Genomic DNA, 21,333 nt, shown 5'->3' on the forward strand with positions numbered 1-21,333 from the left:
AACGAGTGTGGTATCGTTAGAAATGATTCTCTGGGTAGATGTAGAATGGTCACCATTTTCACAATAAAAAGAAAAGAAAGCAACTGCTGAAGTTCATCCGAAAGCTAACATTCTAACATTTAAAATATCTGTGTGACACTAGCTGTATTTTCATTTTTACTATCAACAACTATATGTTCATTTCCCGGGAATTCTTCAGCTCTCCAATCCATAGCACGATAGGTGCCTCAGATGTCATTTCTTTTCTGGGGCAATTTCTAAAATGCAACAGGTCTTTGTGGCTGTGGTCAGACAGGAACTCGAAAGCAGCAGCCAGTAGTCGAACACTTGACTACAGATCTACACAAGCAATCAGGGCTGAACTACCTGACTGCCACCACCCACTGGCATTCTTCCTTTTCATCCACAGGATGCCTCTGTGAGGACTTACTAAAAACAACACTGCCACTTGGAACCATCTTCGGAAGAACTGGAAAAGCATTCAATTGCTACAGGATGTAAATGACAAAGGTGTCATTTTCATTACTATCTAAGAATGAGGTTGGGCACATTAAATGTCACCTTTCTTCTGCAAGATCGTAGCTCTTCTTAAAAATAGAATAGTTTTCCAAAGCAGCAAGGATGAGATGAGTTTTATGAGGCAAACTGAGAAAAGTGACTTGCTCAAGGCAGACAAGAATTAAGGAAAAGATTTAGAACCATTTCCACACCACTAGAGCACCTGAGAGACCCTCAGTCCTCCAAGCACCCTGGACTGCTCCTAATGCCACCAAGAAAGAGGATGTAGCTCAGCACATGAGTGGAAGGAGTTTTCAAGCCTTAGAGTCAGGAAGACCTCAAATCCTGGTTCTGCCAAGAGGTGCCAGCAGCTGGAGCAGGTCTCTCTCTGAGCCAGAGTTTTCTTATTTGTGGAACGCAACTAACGATCTGCCTATCTTGCAAGAGTTGATAATGCATGGCTTAACATAGTGCCTAATAATTAGCAGATGCTCAATATATGACATTCCTTAGCCCTTCTGTCTTAGTCTCCATTAATTAGCTCCCAGTAGAACAACAGTAGAAGCATTTAGTTTCTTAAAATCAGCGTGTAGAGAGATATATAGAGATTTCCAAACGTTCACTGAGAAATAAAAAATCATTTAAATAAATGGTCATTTATTTACAGAACCACAACCACGTATCCGAGTCTATTTTTGAATACTACTTAAAGGTCACACTAAGGATTTAGTGTAGCTGGAAATCAAAAACTTCAGTAGAAATTGCCATCAACTCCATACATAGAAAGTACTTGTGAGCACTTATTAAACATGTGATAACACTTTATGTGTCTTCGTGAATGTCTCTACAGTGACTACATGAAACTTTTCTGACTAAAGTCAGAGAACTCACTGGACTTCTGGAATAGTTAAAAAAATAAAGCATCTCTAAAAAAAATGTTTTGACTCATTAAGTGCGATGGGATCAAAACCAGATGGATTTGGCAGTGGGCTCAATTCCCCTGGTTCCTAGGCTGCTTCAGAGCAGTGCCAGCTCAGGGAGGGGATGATCAATGTCACACATTCCACACTTCAGGCAGTAATAGATCCTTGGCTCCAGGTTTACCAGTGTTCAGAGGGAATGCCAGAATACACATGCTGTGACAGAATCATTTTGGAAGTATCCATACAGGCCAGAGAAATGAATAACTGCCTTGGGCACTGAATAGCTCAGGCAACAGCTGTTTTATGCCAGATGGTGATTAGGACCGTCTCTTTATTCTGTACAGTAACTATCACACTTCACACACATGTACACACACACACGGTCTCCTTAAGCTGTAACATGGGAGATGAGAACCTTATAACACAAGTATCCACTCAATATTACATGGAATAGTTTGAAGAACCACCAGGCTTGCTTAAACCTGGTTAGTAATTTACACACATGCTTACACTCACACCCCCTTTGCTTCACTATTCAACAAATATTTATAGAATATCTTTCAGGCTAAATGAGCCCATCATTCTGCTGTTTAGGCACTGTAGATACAAATACAAACAAGACACATATGATCCCTGCCCTCTGAAGGCTTACTTTCTAGCAGGGAATCCAGATCAGTACACAGGCAGGCAATCTGATAGATGTTATTGGAGCTACAAATAGGAGGAGTACCTAATGCTCCTCTAAAATGGTAATAAGGACACTTTCCCCTCATCCTGGAAGACTACTGATACATCATGAACCTACTACCCAAGCTATCCTTACAATGCCGGCTTAATCAGTACCTCTGTAGTAGAGAGCTATGAAGAAGGCTATTGTACTTTAAAACTAATTTGTCCTGAGGGCCTATTGTATAGCACAGGGAACTATATTCAATATTTCTTAATAACCTATAAGGGAAAAGAATCTGAAAAAGAATATATATATATATATATATATATATATATATATATATATAAAACTGAATCACTATGCTATATACCTGAAACTAACGCAACATTGTAAATCAATTATACGTCAATTTTAAAAAGTTATTTGACCTGAAAAATAACTTATCTTGGTATGTTCTGGTACAAATCAACTGAGTAGGTCAAGGTACAAATAAGTGGCCTCATCAGAGGAAACGGAAAGAAGTTTATGAAGACATTGAGTGGCCAAGGCTTGCTAACAGTAATGGTAGCTAGCAAAATTAGCAATATCAACTAGTTGATAAGAGCATTATTTTAGCTAAAGCATATGTTATTATAAATACAAGAATATGTTTGCTTAATTCAACATGTCTTACTTTTTTCTGCCTGATCCCTGCCCTCACAAAAAGTTGACTTGTTTGGGTTTGCCTGTCCCATGCAGCCCCCTTCCCCCAAACCACTCTCGTTTATAGACTCTGCTGTGAGGTTGGGCGTAAGTGGCCATAATGATACCTTATCACCATCACTCCTGTACTGACTGTGGCTTTGGGATCGCCTGACCCAACCTAGGCCCATCATGGCCCTCTTCCAGAATCATGAGCACTAGATTTAGATGTGTGGAGGGAAATCAAAAGTTCACACTGACTTAGGATTGAGGTGCCCGTGTTGGTCTGTGTGTAAGATGAGAAGAAGAGACCCATCTGTGAGGAAAAGCAGAGGAAAGCAGTCTCACCAGGAGAAGCTGCATGAGAGACCTCAGTTCCTGGGGGATTTCAGTTCTTATGAGGCCCCACTGTAGTTTATGTTCTCATTTTTGCATTTAGCAAAGTCTGAAAATTAAAATAAGTTCCCTTTACCTGCTTGGGTCTTTTGTCCTGTGCATTCCACAAATGAATGAGGACAAATGCAGTTGCTGATTAAAAAACTGACTCATAGTGACCTACTTTCGTCATCTTCCCTCCATTCTGATAGTCAACTTTTTCTCTGAATTCGTTCAGAAATATTTATTGAATATATGTCAGGCTGAGGTATGGGTTATAAAAACCGAAAGAAACTATTGTCTGTCCTCAAGGAGCCTTTCCTGTTCATGTTCATACCTTAATCCTCTTCAGTACCAGTCACTGCTCCTTGATGAGTCAATTTGAAGCTGCCTACTCCCTAATCCCCACATTCTATTTATTCCCCATCACCAACAATTTTTGACCCCTACCAGGACCTGTAATTCATTGATACCACCACCTCTTCACTCTCCCTCACCACCTTCATATCTTAAGCCAGCTTAAATTCCAAAGTCAATCTTTATGACCACTCTCTCTCAAGGACTCCCAGCTCCATCACCCCTGCCCGCCGCATTCTGTCATCCTCATTTGAGAAAACACAAAACCCTAGTTGAATCTAAGTCTACACCTATTCTGTGGTATTTGTACCCTGAATAACTGATGTGATGGGAGAAACAAAAACATGATTGGTCTCATTTCACATTCGTTAATAAGAACCCAAGCGGACCTGAATGTTACCCAGTAATCACAGTACAACTCCTTAGTCCATTCACTCTCCCCTCTCTAGTTCATATTTTCTACTCTCTCTTCAAACTTCCAGCACTGCCCCCTGACCTTACTTGGAGCTGATGTCCTTGCTTTCAATTTCACTGGGAAAACAAAAGCAATCAAAAGAGACTGCCAAAGCTGCCCTCCTGAGAGCATCTGTATCCATACACTTTGGGTGCCCTCTCATTACTGCAGGTGAAAATCATCCACATTCCAATCTAAAGGTAACCCCTCTTCTTGTACAACAGCTCTCACCAGCTCGCTTTCTCAAGGACATTGCTTTGGCTATTCTCCCCTCTCCTTCCTCTCTTAGTGATTTTCCTCTCTTCTCTTGATTGCCCGCATCAGAAAACAAAAGACCTACTGTCTCTTGATCTCACCTCCCCACAGCAGGCACCCAATTTCTGTGTTCTCCTCTAGGGCTCCTTGAAGTCGTTCTTCTACTTGTTGTCTAATTTCTCTTCACCCATTCTTTGTAACTGACCTCTCTGTTAAAACAGCAGATGTTGAGGTCATTGCTAAGTTCAATGTCACTTTTCAGTCCTCGCCTTACTTCATCTATAAGCATAATTCAACACAGTTGATCAAACACTCCCTCATCCTAGAAACACCCTTTTCACCCAGTTTCCAACACATCTCTGTCCTGTTTTGGGTTTTTCTTTTTTGCTCCTCACCGAATGCTCCTTTCTTAGGCATCATTGCGAGTTTCTCATTTCCCTGACCTCTAAATACTCCACAGCTTAGTCCTTGGACTCCTCTAACTCACTCCCATGGCATATCATAGAGCCTCTGGGCATTAAACACTAACTGTAAGCTGAGGTATCACAAAATGACATCTGAGTCTAGTCCTCTGCCAGGAACTCCAAACCCAGACACCAACTTTCTATTCAATATCTCTACCTAGATATTTAACAGACATCTCAGACAGTATAGGACTGAACCTCTCATAAGAATCAAATCTGTCCCTCCCATAGACTCCCCCATCTTGGTAAATGGCAACTTCATCCTCAGTAACTTGGGCCAAAAGCATTTTTGGGATTTGATTTGAAGGTAGAAACTTCAATAGGCTTTGCTGATGAATTGCTCATCTTTGATTCTTCTCTGTCTCTCCAATAACATGCAATAACCAACTCACCAGCAAATCCTGCTGAAGGTTCTACCTTCAAAACAAACCCAAACCCTAAATACTTGCCATCACCCTAATCCAAGTCACCATCTCACTGCTTCTATTTTACAGCCACAGCCTTCAGTTGTTATGCTTCTAACTTTGCCTCTCCATCAGTGGTGAAGTCAGATATTTTGGGGACTGAAACATAAAACTGTGGGGCCTAACTAAAGGAAGTGTCTGTCAAAGCAGAAATACAAAACGAGGTGTGACTGTGAATACTAGAATTAAAAAAGTGGGGGTTTTGTGGTTATCAACACAAATGACAAATTCTAAAAAACTGACAAATAACCACAACATTTCAAAATCCAGAAAAATAACAATATCTTTGTTAACTAACTACCAGATATACCTCTATAATACTCTTTTTCCTACTTTTTTGGCTATATAGTGTTTGGTTACTTCTTCATGCAACAAAAATTTCATATTTTCCATACAAAGAATAGAAAGATAATTCACTCTTTCTTCTATCATGGTTGATCAAGTTTTTTAAAATATTCATAGTTAGGATGCATAAAATATATAACTTCACTTCCTCTATCCTCTAGGCTCTGGGGAAGCATTGAGGGATTTTAGAAAAAAAGAGTGTAGGATTTTCATTTTACAAAAAAAGAAAAATCACTCTGGCATAACTTTGTTTAAAGATTAAGTCAGGTTTAGATCAGAGGCAGGTGGACAAGTTAGGGGAACACATTAATAATGTAGGCTCAAAATGACAAAAGAGTTTTCTACTTACTGGAAATGTGATTATGGTCTTTTAACAAGATTCTTTAACTTATGTGGATGGCAAAGAAAAATAACTCCATTTCAAAATTAGTAAAAAGGGAAGTCATTTAAGTTAGCCTCTGCTGATTTCTTTTATATAAACATATATCCATCTCAGAAAGGTATGATCTCAGAAAGACAACTAAGATTCTAATAGGAAATTCAGCCTCAATGTTTAAAGTTAACTTTACTTGATTTACCAATTAGGATGTGATGATCAGATATGTGCCTGAAAAATGTTAAAGTAATACAAATGTTAGGGATTGGGTTTGACCCACTTCCACAAAGTAGGACAGAAATAATTGTGGGTCCCTTGGCTACAACGTATAATACATTGAGAGGAAGGAAATGTTCCATGGCTTACACTTTTTATAATGTCCCAAAGTGCCTAGCATTGCTAGGAGGAAATTACATGCCACTCAGTAAAAGATTTCATTACCTTAAAACCCACTTCATGGACATTCCTCTTCCAAACCCTCCAGATGGTATGTAAACCTCAGACTCTAGGAAAATCCCACAAGTAGTTAGTAACATAGTGGCCTCTGATGCTAGGAATTTGTTTCATTGAGGAGCACAGATACATTTACTCTTTCTCTTAGCTCAGTTATACAAGAGACATGAGGGTAACACTAGAAAGAATAGTTCAAGGCTTTGGCTGGTGAGTAGAAGGCCTGACTCACCAGCCCGCTTCCTCACTCTGATTAGTCCCTTTGGCGTTTCTCCAGCCTACCAGCATGGAGCCAGCAAGTAAACTTTCCTCTGTACTGCAAGGCTGAGTTAGAGGACATGTGCTGCTTTGTGTAGAGGGCAGGAGTGGGAGGTTGCTGCTGGCAAATACTGCCTATGACTGGGAAGGTGAGTTTCATTCTAGGAGAGCATTAACAAGCTACCTGGCTACTTATCCAGAGCCAAATTCTCTCATCAGCTTTCTCTGTAACAAAATGAACGTTTCAATCTCCATCTGCCCAATTCTTGGGTTTTATTCCTCAATTCAGTTGGCTCCAAACTCAGAAGGGAAAGAGCAGTGTTCCTTATTATAACCCTGGTTATCCACTCCCATCACCAGAAAAAAACAAAACAACAACAACAAAACAAACAAAAAACCCCCTACAATATCTATATTTTTTTAAAGAGAGAAAGGGTAATTCACTGCTGCTAAACTGAAAGTTGCATGAGAGTAGGGCCCATGGTACACAGCACCTGGCTCAAGTAGAAGCTGAATAGAGCTCCTGAATAAATACAGGAATGAGGAAATGCAAGTTGAAACAATTAGCCCATTGATCACACTTCGGTACTCATTATAACAAGGAGAAAAAAAACTTAAGTGACGTCTAGAATTGAAACCTAGTTTTGGAAGTACACTATATTAGTTTTCTATGCCCATCATAACAAATTACCCAAAACTGGGTGGCTTAAAATGACAGAAGTTTATTCTCTCTCAGTTTTGGAGGCCAGAAGTCCAAAATCAAGGTGCCAGCAGGGCTGTGCACCTTCAGAGGCTCTATAGACAACAAATCTGTTACTGCCTCTTCCAGCTTCTTCTGGTGGCTGCCCACAATCCTTGGCTTGTGGACACATCATTCCAACCCTGCCTCCATGGTTACACTGTCTCTCCTCTTCTGTGTGTCTGTAATCTCCATCTGGCTTTCTCTTATAAAGATACTTGTGATGGCATTTAGGGCCCACTAAAATAATTTAGCTAATCTCTTTAACTCAAGATCTTTAACCTAATCATATCTGCAAAGACACTTTTCCCAAAGAAGGTCACAGTTACTGGTTTTAGGAATTAGGATCTGATATCTTTGGGTGGTCATTATTCGGCCTACTACACACACTTTAAATGTAATTTTTTCAACAATGACTAGATGAGGAAGGTGCTTCCATCAGACAGCCACTGAAAACCACCAAGAAACCAAGTTAGGTTAAAGAAATAGAAGAAACAAATGAGTGAGAAAGCTGGGATTTGAATCTAGGGCATTGAATTCCTACGTTCCAGGGAGCCCCTAAACTATGCTGCTTTCTCAAAAGGGAAAAATTCACAAATTCATACAAACTGAAAAATGCAGGTAACATTTGTCTTCAGCAAAGCTTGGGCTACAGGCTCCAACAATGTCATTAGCACTTGATTTCTCTGCCATCATTCAGCTCACTCTCCCATGTTGATTTTAGTCTAGAATTCCCTGATGTGTTCTCTGGTACCTCTGAGCTCACAACATCCTTGCTGGTTTAAACCCAATCACTCCACCCATCGCTGTGGCCAGGAGAATGAACTCTTCTCACTGACTGTGCCTGAATCACATGCCAACACTGGAGCTAGTGGGTGGGGTGACAGCCCTGCCCAAACTGCACAAACTCATAGTGGGAGGGCATTTCTCCAAAGTCAAATCAGAGTGCTGCTACCAGAGGTCAGGTTAAAGGATGCCGAGAGGCCGACCAAAAATAACAAATGTCCACTGAAGGTTTTCACTACAAATAGGAAACCATTTCTAGGAAGCAACTTGCTCTCATGTTACCTCCTCAGAGAAATTGGTATTATTTACTTGTACATAAGCTTATGCACAAATGACCTAGGAAGGACCCTTGCCCGCTGGAAAGTATGTCACTAGCCTCCTAACTGTTCTCTGCCTGTGTTCCTTGTCAAATGCAAAGCATGGAACGAATGTACTTAATCAGAAAATCTCTGCAAGTCACTAATCTAGTCTAAGATTTCTGTTCTCTGTAAGCTGTCCTCGGGGCTAGTAAGAAAATTAGTAGAAGGTAGATGGTAAAAAGAGTGACTTTCCATTGTGTCTAAATCCTTTATAATGTTATAATAATTTTCATATTTAAGATGCTATTAATTTATTAAAAGTTATGAACTTTGTGGCTACTTCAGTATGGTAAACCATGTTACTACAGAGGCACGGAGTCTCCTGTCTTACTTTGAGTCTCCATCCTGCATCTTTCTATTTCAGAGCTCACAAGGTCAGTATAAAAAGAGAAAAAGCATAAATTAGAACAGACTATGTTCAAGACATTGGCTGCTCAGATATATAATTCTTTTCCGTTGCTAATTTTAAGAATTCTGTAGAGGTTCTTTCTTCAATACTATAGACAAGCAAAAGAAAATTCCTGACAAGAAATGGGAAGAAACATAGACATCTAAAGCAGAAAGAAACTAAGAGAAGCAGAGAAGCACTTGCAAAATTCTGTGTGATGATCTCTAAAGACATTATCCCAAATTTATTCCCTCATTTAGAAATCCCTCAGTTAGAGTCTGTTTTCATACATGGAGGAAGATAAATATGTTTCAAAGCTTCAAAAATCAAATTACTTTGTAATATCTAATTCAATTTTCTTTTCCACTTCATTAAAAAAAAATCTCTAGCTTCCACGTTTCTTATAAATTGTTACGGAAGCTGGTCTTAAGTTCCTCCAAATAATTTTGTGGAGAATGAGTAAAAAAATAGTATTAATATATTTGTTAATATCCTAGTATACTTAAAGTCATCAAAATATAAAATAAAAGACTTTATAAACATTGTTAATCTTAAAGCATGAACATTCTTTATCTTAAAGCATTGTTAAAATTCATTATGCCTTCATTTTATATTTAAAGGAATAGATTTGTGATTTGGAGCACACACACATACTCCTTTCCAAATTGGCTAAGGAACAATCCAATATCCCCTAAATATATTTGCTTGACCTGAATATCACGACATCTTATTGAATCTGTTTTCAAATTTAAACGACTCAAATTAGACCAAAGTATTTTTTTGTTCCCAAGGGAATGCATACGTAGATGAATACTATATAATATATGGTAACTATAAACTAATATTTAATGTACAGTTAAAAAAATTGAGTTTTACATGTGATTTCCAATTATCAAGACCCATAAGTTGCTGGCAGCATGAAAATAGAAACTGGTTAAGCAGCACAGCTATGTACTCAGAAAGGAAATCATTTCATATTTTTTTATTTTGCTCTATTAAGAAAAATATGGGCACGTATTACATGCAAGCACAGGGTACATATTTACTAAAGATATTTGATATTATAATTGTTACATTGTATTTTTAAAGTTGATATCCTTGGATTAAATTCAAGGAATGTTTGGCCTGTCCTCACGTAAGATGTTCAGCTTATCGAAGATAACACAACCCAATTTGTCAATGCAGCATGAGCAAAAGGCACATATACGCCAAACACAGGACTCACTTTTCTTTCTAATCTCACAAATTTTAATCAAGTTCTGGAATGAATGTGACTGATATCTTAGATCATGCATCCATTCACAATGAAGTGAATATTGGAAATATGTTTAAAAAATAGATCCAAGTTACAGACTTAATATGCATTTTTTGAGATAAGAACCTGGAGAAATGAATTGCAATTTTAATTTAAATATAAACTCTGAGATCAGCGCTTCACAGCTGTCTGGTGGGACACATGAAGACTTTCCTAGTAAAATGTCTCTGACTTCAACAGAGTCTATGATAAGAGTGTCAGGAGGACCACTGTCCTCCTTGCGTTCCTGATCAATCCTTTACTCCTTCCTCCCACGCCCCATCCCCCAAAACCTTGGCCTCGTGATTACAAACTACTAAAGAGAACCACCTCCCAAAAGAAAAGCCCCGCCACCTTTCCGGCCTGGCTGGTGACCCAGGCGGCACAGGGGTTATGGCGTTTGGTCATTGTTCTACATTTAAGAGGAGCTATATGCGACCGGACGGTTTCCTGCAGTCTTTCCAGGACTCCAGGAGCGGAACCCCGGCAACTTCTGGAAGGACCGAGGCCCAGGTCGCGTTAATTGCACTTGTTGGGTGTTGGTGTCAGGTGGCGACCCCCTCTCCCTGCGAGCGCCCCAGACACCCAGAGGTACTCAGAGCCGATGTGGTCCAGTCAGGCGGGGCCACCACAACGAAGGGCCACTGAGGATGCTGTGCACAAGCAGGGGCCGGGAGGGGGCCCCCCAAGCTTCTTAGGGGAGACGGTGCTGGGATTTGGTCCCGGGGACAGACCATCATTAAGATGGGATTACTCACCTTTTCTGAGACCCTGAGAACTAGTCTTCTCACTCTCTTTGCTATATACCGTAATCTCCACAGACCCTCAATATTTCCCCCTTCCTTGAATCACCCCCAAAACTCTTCACTGTGCCCTAAGAAACATCAGGTCTTTCATCAGCTAAATTGACTCTCTAGCTATGTCTCTATACGTTCCCCCATCTTCTGGTTCTTGTTTTCCTAAGGGCATAACTTCTTTAGCAGCTCTCAAGGGGTTACACCCTTTCCATACTCTAAGGATAAAGTCAACTTCTCCCTTGATCTTTATTGACACTTCCCAATCATTTCTCTTTTCTCTTAAAAAAGGGGGGGGGTGGATTTTATTTTTCACAGCAAACTATCTTTTCATAGTCCATTAACTTTCACTCTTTCCCAGATTTTGTTTATCTCACCCTTCTCCTCACTCCTCAGAGCTCCAATACTTCCCATCCCATCCTCAAGTGAAGACCTCACTTCTAAATTCACTGAAAATTAGAAGCAACCACACCACCTAATCTACCAAAAGGCCTGTGTCTGTGCCCGTGACCCTGCCTTCCTCTGACAATGGATGAGCTTTCTTTGCTCCTCCTAAGGCCTTCCTCCTCCTTGACTGAAACATGAGTAACGTATTTCACACTTTCCTGATTTCCCTCCTAGATGCTCTTTTCTACTTCCTTTGCTGGGTACTCCTCTTCTTGCTCCCTAAATATTGGAAACCCCCAAGGACTTGGTCCTTGTATTTTTTTCTCTACCTACATTTACTTCTTAGGTGATCTAATCTAAGTCTGTGATTGTAAATAAAATCTATACCTCTGCTGTCCGATGGAGTAGCCACTCATCAACTGTAGTTATTAAGCATTTGAAACGTGGCTAGTCTAATTTCTACAATATATACTGGATTTTGGAGACTTAAGATGAAAATAATGTAAAATATCTCAATAATTTTTATACTAATTATTAAAATGATAATATTTTAGATATATTAGGTTAAATAAATCTATTATTAAAATAATTTTACCTGCCTTTTTTAACTTTTTTATGTGGCCACTAGGAAATTTTCAGTTACAACTTTTGTAGCTCTCATTTCTATTGAACATATTTCTATTGGACATTGATCTCTACATTAATGACTCTAACCTTTTCTATATGCCCACACTTACATAACAGACTACCTATTAGACATTTTCATTTATATATGTATGTATTGATAAAAAGAACCTCAACATGATGTGTCCAAATCTCAACTCTGGGTTTCTGCCTATTCCAAAACTGCATCTCTCTATCTCTCTCTCTCTCCCCAACCTCAGGAAATGGCAATTCTTATCTTCCAGTTCATCAGGCCTAAAGCCTAAGAATCACCCTTCCTTGATCTTCCTTTCCCTCACACTCCACTCCTAATCTTTCAGCAAGTACTGACAACTTGCCACCAAAATATTTTTAAGGGAGTATTTTAAGGACTTGAGCTTAGGGAACAGGAATGAACAATGAGGGAAAACAATAAAACAAGAAAGAAGTGAGAAATAATGTAAGAATCCTTTTTGAGTTGACCACCACCACAAGAAACTGATTGCTTAACTATTTGGGACCTTCTGAGAAGCTTTATAGAATGTAACTGAGACCCCCAGGGGAAGAAAGGAGGAAACATTTATCCATTGGCCCTCACCCTCCCTTATTGGGCTGCTCATGTGTCAGAGCTGAGCCCATTCCTGTGGGTGTCCCAAGCCAGTAAGGAGCTGGGGAAGCCTGGAGTAGGAACCTCACCACAGCAGGAGCAAGAATAGGAAGTGAGCCGAGAGGAATTCAAGCTGTATGGACGGTGTTTGCCAAAATGCTCCGGAGAGCAGACTGTGAGCATCTCTTCCCAGCTCCAGTGACCAGTGACGTCATATTGGTAGCCCGAAATCGGCTGTATGAGAGTACTGACACTACGGAAATGGGCAAAAGCTGCAGCTCAGGCTTGCTCCCTCCTCCGGCCACAGCCAGCTGCTGAACATGTCCTAGAGCATCACTGACAACAAGGTTCCGCCTTTCAGACAGCTGCAGCTGACCCCTCTCCAGCTCCTTCTCAGAACTGCAGCCACATCGGTTCTTTCTGCACTTCTTTGAAAGCACGTCTGTGCTTCCCTCACTTGGGCCATTGCAAATAGTTTTCCCACAGCCTGGAACTCCAAGCAGGAATGACTCCTCATCTAAGTAATTCTTTCTCATTTCTCACATCTTAGCTCAAATGACACTTCCTCTAGGAAGCCTTTGCTGACCCCCAGACCAGGTCCCAATTCATATGTCCTATACTCTCAATCTGTATATAAGTGATGATTTAATTAATATCTGTCTCTTCAGTTAGACTACAAGTTCCATGAGGGATCAAGTCATGACCATTTTTTCTCACTCACCTAGTTTTGTATATTTACTCAATGTCCGAACAAAAGTTTTTCAATCAACAGATAATTAAAGCACTTTTACCACCCTCCCATGAGTGAAACTGCAATTGTTTTAACAGTGTTGAAGAGTCTTTATACTTGAAAATGTGGGGAGCCATGTTGAGAGCACAAGAACTTTTTATGGATGTGCATCACTTCCAGCTATAATCCACGGAGCCAAATCTTAGTCATATAGCTCCTCCTAACTACAAGGGACATGAGAAATGTATTTTAGCCAAGTACCTAGGAAGAAAAGGATATAACAAGTTTGATGAGCATATAGCCAGTCTCTGCCACAGTCTGCCCTTTTGGACATCAAATATCCATTCTTATACTCTGACACGACACAAAGGAGACAACCCAAAGTTCCACTAAGGCACTACATCCAGCTCAGAGCACAGGATCTCTGGCTGTTTGTAGTCTTTTCCATCAGGCCCAGATGTGGCTCCTTCTGGTCTAATAATACTGTGCACCAAATTCATAAATTATTTCCACCTTTCTCCAAAAGCACACAACAGCCAGTAGTGGAGCAGGTATAGGATAACCTCAGTCAAAATGCCATTAGTGAAAGGGGAAATGAGAAGATGCATAACAATCACTAGGCCAAAGATGTTATGGAATCCTGCTGGGGAGGCACTGAGTAGTCCCCTACACTGGACGTGGGGAAATTCTCTGAGTAGACAAGGATTCTGTTCTGAGCGGCACTCCCTTGTTCACTTTTTTATTGGCCCCGGGTCAACTCTGGGAAGACTTTTCCTTGCACCTTGGCCACATCTTGTTATTATCCTACGTGGAGACTGTATAGCCTTTGTGATCCACTTCCAGAGAAAGCCAGGTTATTTTACCTTTGAACATTCAATTAAATCAAGGTTCATGGTTTCTTGGGCAACAAAATTCTCTAAAATAGTTGGTAGCCGTTTTAATCTATTTTCTTCCAATTCTACGTGCCAATAACCACATTCAAAGTTCTTTTTTTATACATAGCTTTAAAATATCCTTTTTATCCTCACTTCTTTACCCCCTGCCTTAGTCTCTCAACAGTAAGTGCCTTTAGGTCATCTGAAACAATGAGCTGGGTTGGGAAAAACATACCCTTAATCTGATTTTTGCTACAGTGATAAGTCTTAGTAGATATTTGCTCAAAACCAAGGACCCAAATACTTGGTACCTCTCTATGCTCTTTTATTTCTGATTGCAAACCAGCCAATACTTTTCTTACTTCATCTCTTTTTTTAATAAAAACTTCCCAAAGGCAGCCCAAACCACCAACATATTTTAATAATGCTGTTTCCCGACTTCTTCACCTAGAGCTACAAAGCTCAGTAGGTACATGGTTTCAGATTCCAGTTTATTGCACACATAAGAAGCATCTCCAACCCTTTAATTTGCTGTATCTGTTTCCGTGCTGCCACTCGGTACCACTAAGCCAATTAATCCCACAGCCCTTCTCTGTTATATTCCACCTTATTGTTGACCTAATCTAGATAACTTTACTTCTCAAATATCTCTAAAATCTCTCCCCTCAGTTCTATCCCCAGTGCCACTGCCTTAATTCAAGTCATCCTTTCTCGTGGGAGTTACTGTCTCCTGATTGGTCTCTGTGCCTCCAAAATTCATCATACCTCATCTCTGCTGCCAGTATATGTTCTAAAATGCAAATGTGACCACTGCAACTTTTCTTTAAAACATCTGGATTACTTTTAGGTTAAAATTCAATGTTCTTCTAGTCTCATCTCTAATTACTCCCCAATCCTCATGTCAGTTATGTTAAATTATTTCAGTTCCCTCAAGTACACTATAATTACTTTCTCAGATATTCACTGTCATGTAGACACTAGACACTCTGACTAGATAGGGCTTTTCTTCCTTCTTGAGTTAACACTTATTCATCCTTCAAAATTTACCAGACTTTAAATCTCCTGGGAATCCATCTCTATTCCTAAATCTGAATCAGGTATCTTTCCAATTGATTTCAAAGCAGTAGAGCTTGTTTTTATTATAGTCAGTAACACTGTACTATAATCATCTATTTATCCTCCTTCATGCAACCACACACAAATTATATATAGCAAATTTCAACTTCTTGAGGGCAAGGAGCATATCTTTTATCTCTGTATATCTCACCTAGTAAATAACTGTTGGTTGAACAAATGCATGAACCCCACAGTTTCAGTACAGCAGTGACCCACAACATCAATCTTGAATCTTCACCTATCTCTCTCTTAGGTGTCAGACCTCCATTTCCAACTTCCTAATGGTTATCTCCATATGCATGTCTACTTAATATGTCTAAAACTGAATTTGTTATCTTTTACATCCCTTTCTTCACCTGCCCTAAATCTGCTTCTCCCTCTGAATTCCTAACTCAGCTTAATGATGTCTGTTGAGCTTTCCAGTCTAGAAACCTGAATATCTTTCTTTAGGAATTCTTTGGTCAAACAAATTGGTGATAGCCAGGTTAAAAAACATTAAACAGATTTCTTTTCTGTAGTATTTCTTAGAGTTTTCAATATATTAATGCTCAATATGAATCTCCAAGAAGTAAATGCATTTTTTCAAACTCACCTTACCAAGAACACTTATGTCAAGGTGAATCACTCAGGACTAGTGTTCTGAAAACTACACTTTGAGAAATGCTGCTGGAACATCTCTCCTCCACACTTTATGCTTCACTACTGCCCTACTTTAGGCCCCTGCCATCCCTTACATGGACCATCTCTTTCCTGGGCAGCTTCCTTTTTTATCTCTCTGCCACCATTCTCTTCACAGCCTCTACCACCAGTTTTATTTTTCTAAACAAAAAGAATTGGTCATACCTCACCCCCATCATCACTGGCTCTCCATTACACATAGGGTCTGCTATCACTCCTAGGTCTGCTATTATATTCACATCAAAACCTAGCCTCACCCCTCTCCCCAACTTCATTTCTTACCGTATCTCTCCTTTCCCAAAACATATCATTTTCTTTTGTCCTTCAGAGCTTTAATATTTTTCTCCCACTGTTCAAAATGGCCTTTCCTGTTACCACCTACCTTTAACAAACTTCTCCTTAAAACCCATTTCTAATGAGATCTCATCTGAGAAAGTTTCATTCTGGCATCTGGTTGGTTACTCCTCAGTGTTTCCATAATGATTTGTACTGACTCTAGTGCAGCAGTTGTCACACTATATGATAAGAAATTACCCAAGTATTTATCCCCACCATTGCTCTCTGAGCCTTTTAAGATTTGTTTCTCCAACTCCTAACATACTGCCTGGCACAGAGCCGGTACTCATGGAATGAAAAAATTCAAATGAATGAATAACATAATAAGCAATAACAAAAGAGGGAAAACGCAGATGAAGTCATGAAAGCTTATAACTAGAAATGTACTTTAAGAGGCCATGCCAGCCAGGAAAAGCAGTTAGTCTCAGAAAACAGTATAACTTTGCTTAAAGAGACCTCCAGGTTCCACCTTACCAAGTTCCTGAAAGAGAATAAACCTTTATCACATGTCTTCCCTGGTGGCTCAGTGGTTGAGAATCCGCCTGCCAATGCAGGGGACAAGGGTGTGAGACCTGGTCCGGGAAGATCCCACATGCCGCGGAGCGGCTGGGCCCGTGAGCCACAACTACTGAGCCTGTGGCGTGTGGAGCTTGTGCTCCGCAACAAGAGAGGCCGCAACAGTGAGAGGCCCGCACACCGTGATGAAGAGGGGCTCCCCGCGATGAAGAGTGGCCCCCACTCGCCGCAATTGGAGAAAGCCCTCGTACAGGAACGAAGACCCAACACAGCCAAAAATAAATAAATAAATAAAATTTTAAAAAAAACAAAACAAAGCGTGGCTGCTTCCAGCAGAGAGAAAGCAGAGCAGGGATCCAGACCATGTTTTTTAAAAAAAAAAAAAAAAAAAAAAAAAAACTTTATCACAATTGGTCTTAAAGGAAACTCTATAGCTCCCCAAAATCCCGTTAGGGTTTTGGGGGGACACACTCACAAATAGCTTGCCTACCCTACCTACCCTGCTCAACAACAGAATCCAGAGCCATGAGCCTCTGCATGCTCTAGGAACAGCGTCTGTTGGAAAAAGTGGCTAACCCGTTTTGTTCCCCTGCATTCCTCTCTCCCATTAGGATGCCCTCTTCTCAATTTCCGGTGGCTCCCAGAGGTTAGCAGCTCTTTTAATCATGCCTCCCTACCTTTCACTGCTAACATTTAAAGTGTAGGATTTTGTTTGAACAAGGAAATTCCATTACAAGCACACCATAAGCAAACAGTTTTGCCCGCTGGCTTGCTAAATGTCTTTGCTCCACCAAAAACTTACCTTTCACAATTAGATCTATAGACCCCTTGTATTTTTTTTTTACACTGAAAATGTGTGGCTCCTTGAAAGAAGTTCGTGATGGAGCCTCCTCAGAATGTCCACTTTTGGAACAGTCTTTGGGAAAACAAATCATTTTGTACGCTGCCTGAAGTTCTCGGACTGTATCAAGTGTTTCCTTTTTTTTGATCTCCAAAGGTATGAATTTGCTAGATTTCGGTTTCTGATGTTTATTTCTAAAGACATTTATAGAAGTACCTGGAACTCTGTTCTATGAACAAGACAAAAATAAATTTAATAAAATTTAATTTTAATATTAACTGTATAAAAAATTATGTAATAAATTTTGTTAATAAATTAATAAAATTATATCCACTAAATATATTTTACAAAGTACCTTACTATATAAGATTTACTTAAAGCACATGACAATAATCAGATAATGTAGATGTTATCCTTTATAGTTCTCCAAAAGCCCTTAACAAGCATGAGGGCTATATTCAACTTAAAAAATATATGAATTTTAAACTAGTAATTTTTTCCTCAAATGTGATATTTTCTAATACAGCTTTAAAGTCCATTTAAAAATAGAAGTTTTCAAATAGACAGATAAGAATTTATTTTCAACCATCTTTGGAGATCTTCAAATGTCAAAAAAATGCTAACGGGCTTCCCTGGTGGCACAGTGGTTGAGAGCCCGCCTGCCGATGCAGGGGACACGGGTTCGTGCCCCAGTCCGGGAGGATCCCACGTGCCGCGGAGCGGCTGGGCCCGTGAGCCATGGCCGCTGGGCCTGCGTGTCCGGAGCCTGTGCTCCGAAATGGGAGGGGCCACAACAGTGAGAGGCCCGTGTACCGCAAAAAAAAAAAATGCTAACGCCTCGAAAACTCTCTGTTGAACCAGAAATAACTGCTCATACATGGAGGTAGATTCTCAGAAAAAGTATATTACTAATAGGATATGTATTTTAGATCCTTTCAATCACTTAATTGCTTATTAATTTTGACTACTTTGAGCAACAGAAAAATAATACAGTCCCAGGTCTCTGACAGACAATTATCCAAACAATTATAATTGTTTTAGTCTAGTAATTCTCTGGCCCACAGATAGATCTACGGCTCTCCTCCTCCCCACAAGAAAAGATTTAGACAAATTCAAGCTGTTGCCAACTCAAGATGACAATAAGGGGACTTCCCTGGTGGTCCAGTGGTAAAGAATCTGTCTTCCAGTGCAGAGGACACGGGTTCAATCCCTGGTTGGGGAACTAAGATCCCACATGCCGCGGGGCAACTAAGCCCATGCCCCACAACTACTGAACCTGCGCCTCATCTAGAGAGCCCGCGGGCCACAAACTACAGAGCCCATGCGCCCTGGAGCTTGCACGCCACAACTAGAGAAGAGAAAACCCGCGCGCCACAGCAAGAGAGAAGCCCGCGCACTACAGGAAAGATCCCCCATGCTGCGACTAAGACCTGACACGGCCAAAAAAAAAAAAAAAAGAAGATGCCAATAAGGAGGTTTTAGTACACTAGTATTACATTTTATCAAGCAACCAAAGGTAGAATATTATGCTGTTATTATTAGATAAAATTCTAAAAATAGGTCAAGGTTCTAAGGCACAGCTATCTAACTGTGAAGACAGTGAACTTTTCATCTCACATGCCTGCTAGTGAAATCAAATACTTCTAATTGATTAGAGGCAAAAATTAGTTAAGCAATGTTAACAATGTTGATTACAAGATTAAAACCACCTATGGTCAGTCTCAGCCTAGAGGACCATTCAAAAGAAACAATGCAAAAATTATAATCCTCTTCCCCCTCACAGTAAGCATGGAAAAATACTTAAAATCTTTATTTAAAATTCTGGGTTTTTTTTTAAAGTATTCAAAATGGAGAAGAATAGTGTGGCACACAGTAAACCATCCTAAGTCCCCTGCCCTCACCTGTCTCCCCAGAGGCCCATTCTCATAACGGCAGCTGCTCCCCAAATTACCCATCTCCTCTGTAGACACTCTCCTCCAAAATTTCACCCTGTACCCACCCTCCTGCCTCTTTGCCACCCCTTTCCCTTTCATTCCTTCTCACCTTCCAAATCCATGCCATTAAGCAATTATTTATTGAGCGAGACACAAGGCTTACTGCTAGAGATGCAACATTCAAAAAAAGACAGTTACTGCCCTCAAGGAGCTATTAGACTGGTAAACAGTCCTAATACAAAATGATGTGGGAGAAGATACAGGTAAGTATGTCATGCAGGTGGCATAAGAGAGACGCATCTCACAGTATATTTTCTAGTTTAGCTTTGCCTAACAGTGTTTAGAGAGGGATATTTACTTGAGATATTTAATCCAAAAACTTGTTATAATTCATCAACAGGAAACATTAAAAATTAAATTAAATGTGCAAACTTAAAATATATGTAAGTAAATAAGCTGTAGAGTTAAAAAATCTTTTTAAATTTTTAAATTTAAAAATTTTAAATTTTTAAATGCAATCTGAAATCAATTTTAATAGCTAGTAAGGATTTCATTTTCTCTTCTATTCAAAATCTATTAGGGTTCATGCAATCATCTGGATCAATTATTGTAGCATATAAAAAATTGCTATTAGTTTTCTGAAAAATACAGTGTTAGATAAATGCAAAGCACTAACCTCATTTATTTTCTTATAGTGTTGGGCAATGAGAGTTTTTGCTTCTTGAAAAAAATCTTGCTTGGGAATCTCTAATATAGGACCTAAAATAGAAACAAAGAAATAGTTTATTTTTTTTAATGTAGTTAATGTACTTTCTTAACCAAAAATGGCAAAACTATGAAACTGAAATTTGGAGAGTTATGAATTTGCAGGATGTTATAAAAAGAAAATTTTATAAGTGGATGTTTTAAGTGAATATAAAAGAAGTTAATGTAATGTTCCTTTAATGTAATATTTTACTTTATAAAAAACAGCTTACAATGGTCAATGTTAAGTAGATTATCCTAAATTATTAAAGTCCAGGGATACCAAAGAAAACACACAAAATTGATATCTCCTTTAGTTGTGAAAGTTCTTTAAATACATAAGACACAACATGATTTGGACACAAAAATTATTAGTAAGTCTATCCGTGTTTTCTATACCTGATGACTAATTAATATGGCTGTACATTTCTTCAAGAATATTTACCTTACAACTTGATAAAATTATAACTGCATACTAAAACTCAAAAGGTTTATTAAGTAGGAATAGTACTGAAATAAAAATATACGTACCTACAAGTGGGTAACACTATAATGATAACTCATCTCTCATCTGTATTTTCCTAAGATTCTTATTCATTTTACCCAGATCTATGTATAGAATTCTATAGAGCATACATAGAATACATCATCTTCATTTAGTCTCGTCTAAGATTTCCTACTTATATATTTCCTTTATGATTAGCTGATTCTGACATTTTTAACTTTCTTGGCTTTCTCCTCCTAACGTGGACTCAGTAAAATTTAAATATATTACTTATCAAATTAGCTTCTCAGTCTGGCCTGTATGCTCCCCATTTCTTTAATTACACCTCCTTTAGTATCCTTGGGATCAAGATTTTCTCTCTCTTCTTTTCACCTACTCAAATTTTAAGCCATTAAAAACTCCATCTTCATGCAAATCAAAACCACAGTAAGATACTATCTTAGTCTGTTTGGGTTGGTATAACAAAATACCACAGACTGGGTAGGTTATAAA

General features: G+C 39.3%; 1 protein-coding gene across 1 annotated transcript in view; it reads right to left on the reverse strand.

Annotated features, from left to right (window-relative positions):
- The window catches only part of IQCM (IQ motif containing M), a 363,785-nt gene extending 342,815 nt beyond the window's left edge, over positions 1-20,970 (reverse strand). The window contains exons 1-3 of the mRNA XM_059066097.2: positions 20,940-20,970; positions 20,269-20,351; positions 17,620-17,887 (exon numbers count right to left, since the gene is read on the reverse strand). Coding sequence (XP_058922080.1) covers positions 17,620-17,887; positions 20,269-20,351; positions 20,940-20,970 — 382 coding nt within the window. The remainder of the gene's footprint in view (positions 1-17,619; positions 17,888-20,268; positions 20,352-20,939) is intronic.
- Positions 20,971-21,333: the final 363 nt, after the last annotated feature.

Source organism: Kogia breviceps, chromosome 6, assembly GCF_026419965.1.
Source record: "Kogia breviceps isolate mKogBre1 chromosome 6, mKogBre1 haplotype 1, whole genome shotgun sequence".
NCBI classification, from domain to species: Eukaryota; Metazoa; Chordata; class Mammalia; order Artiodactyla; family Physeteridae; genus Kogia; species Kogia breviceps.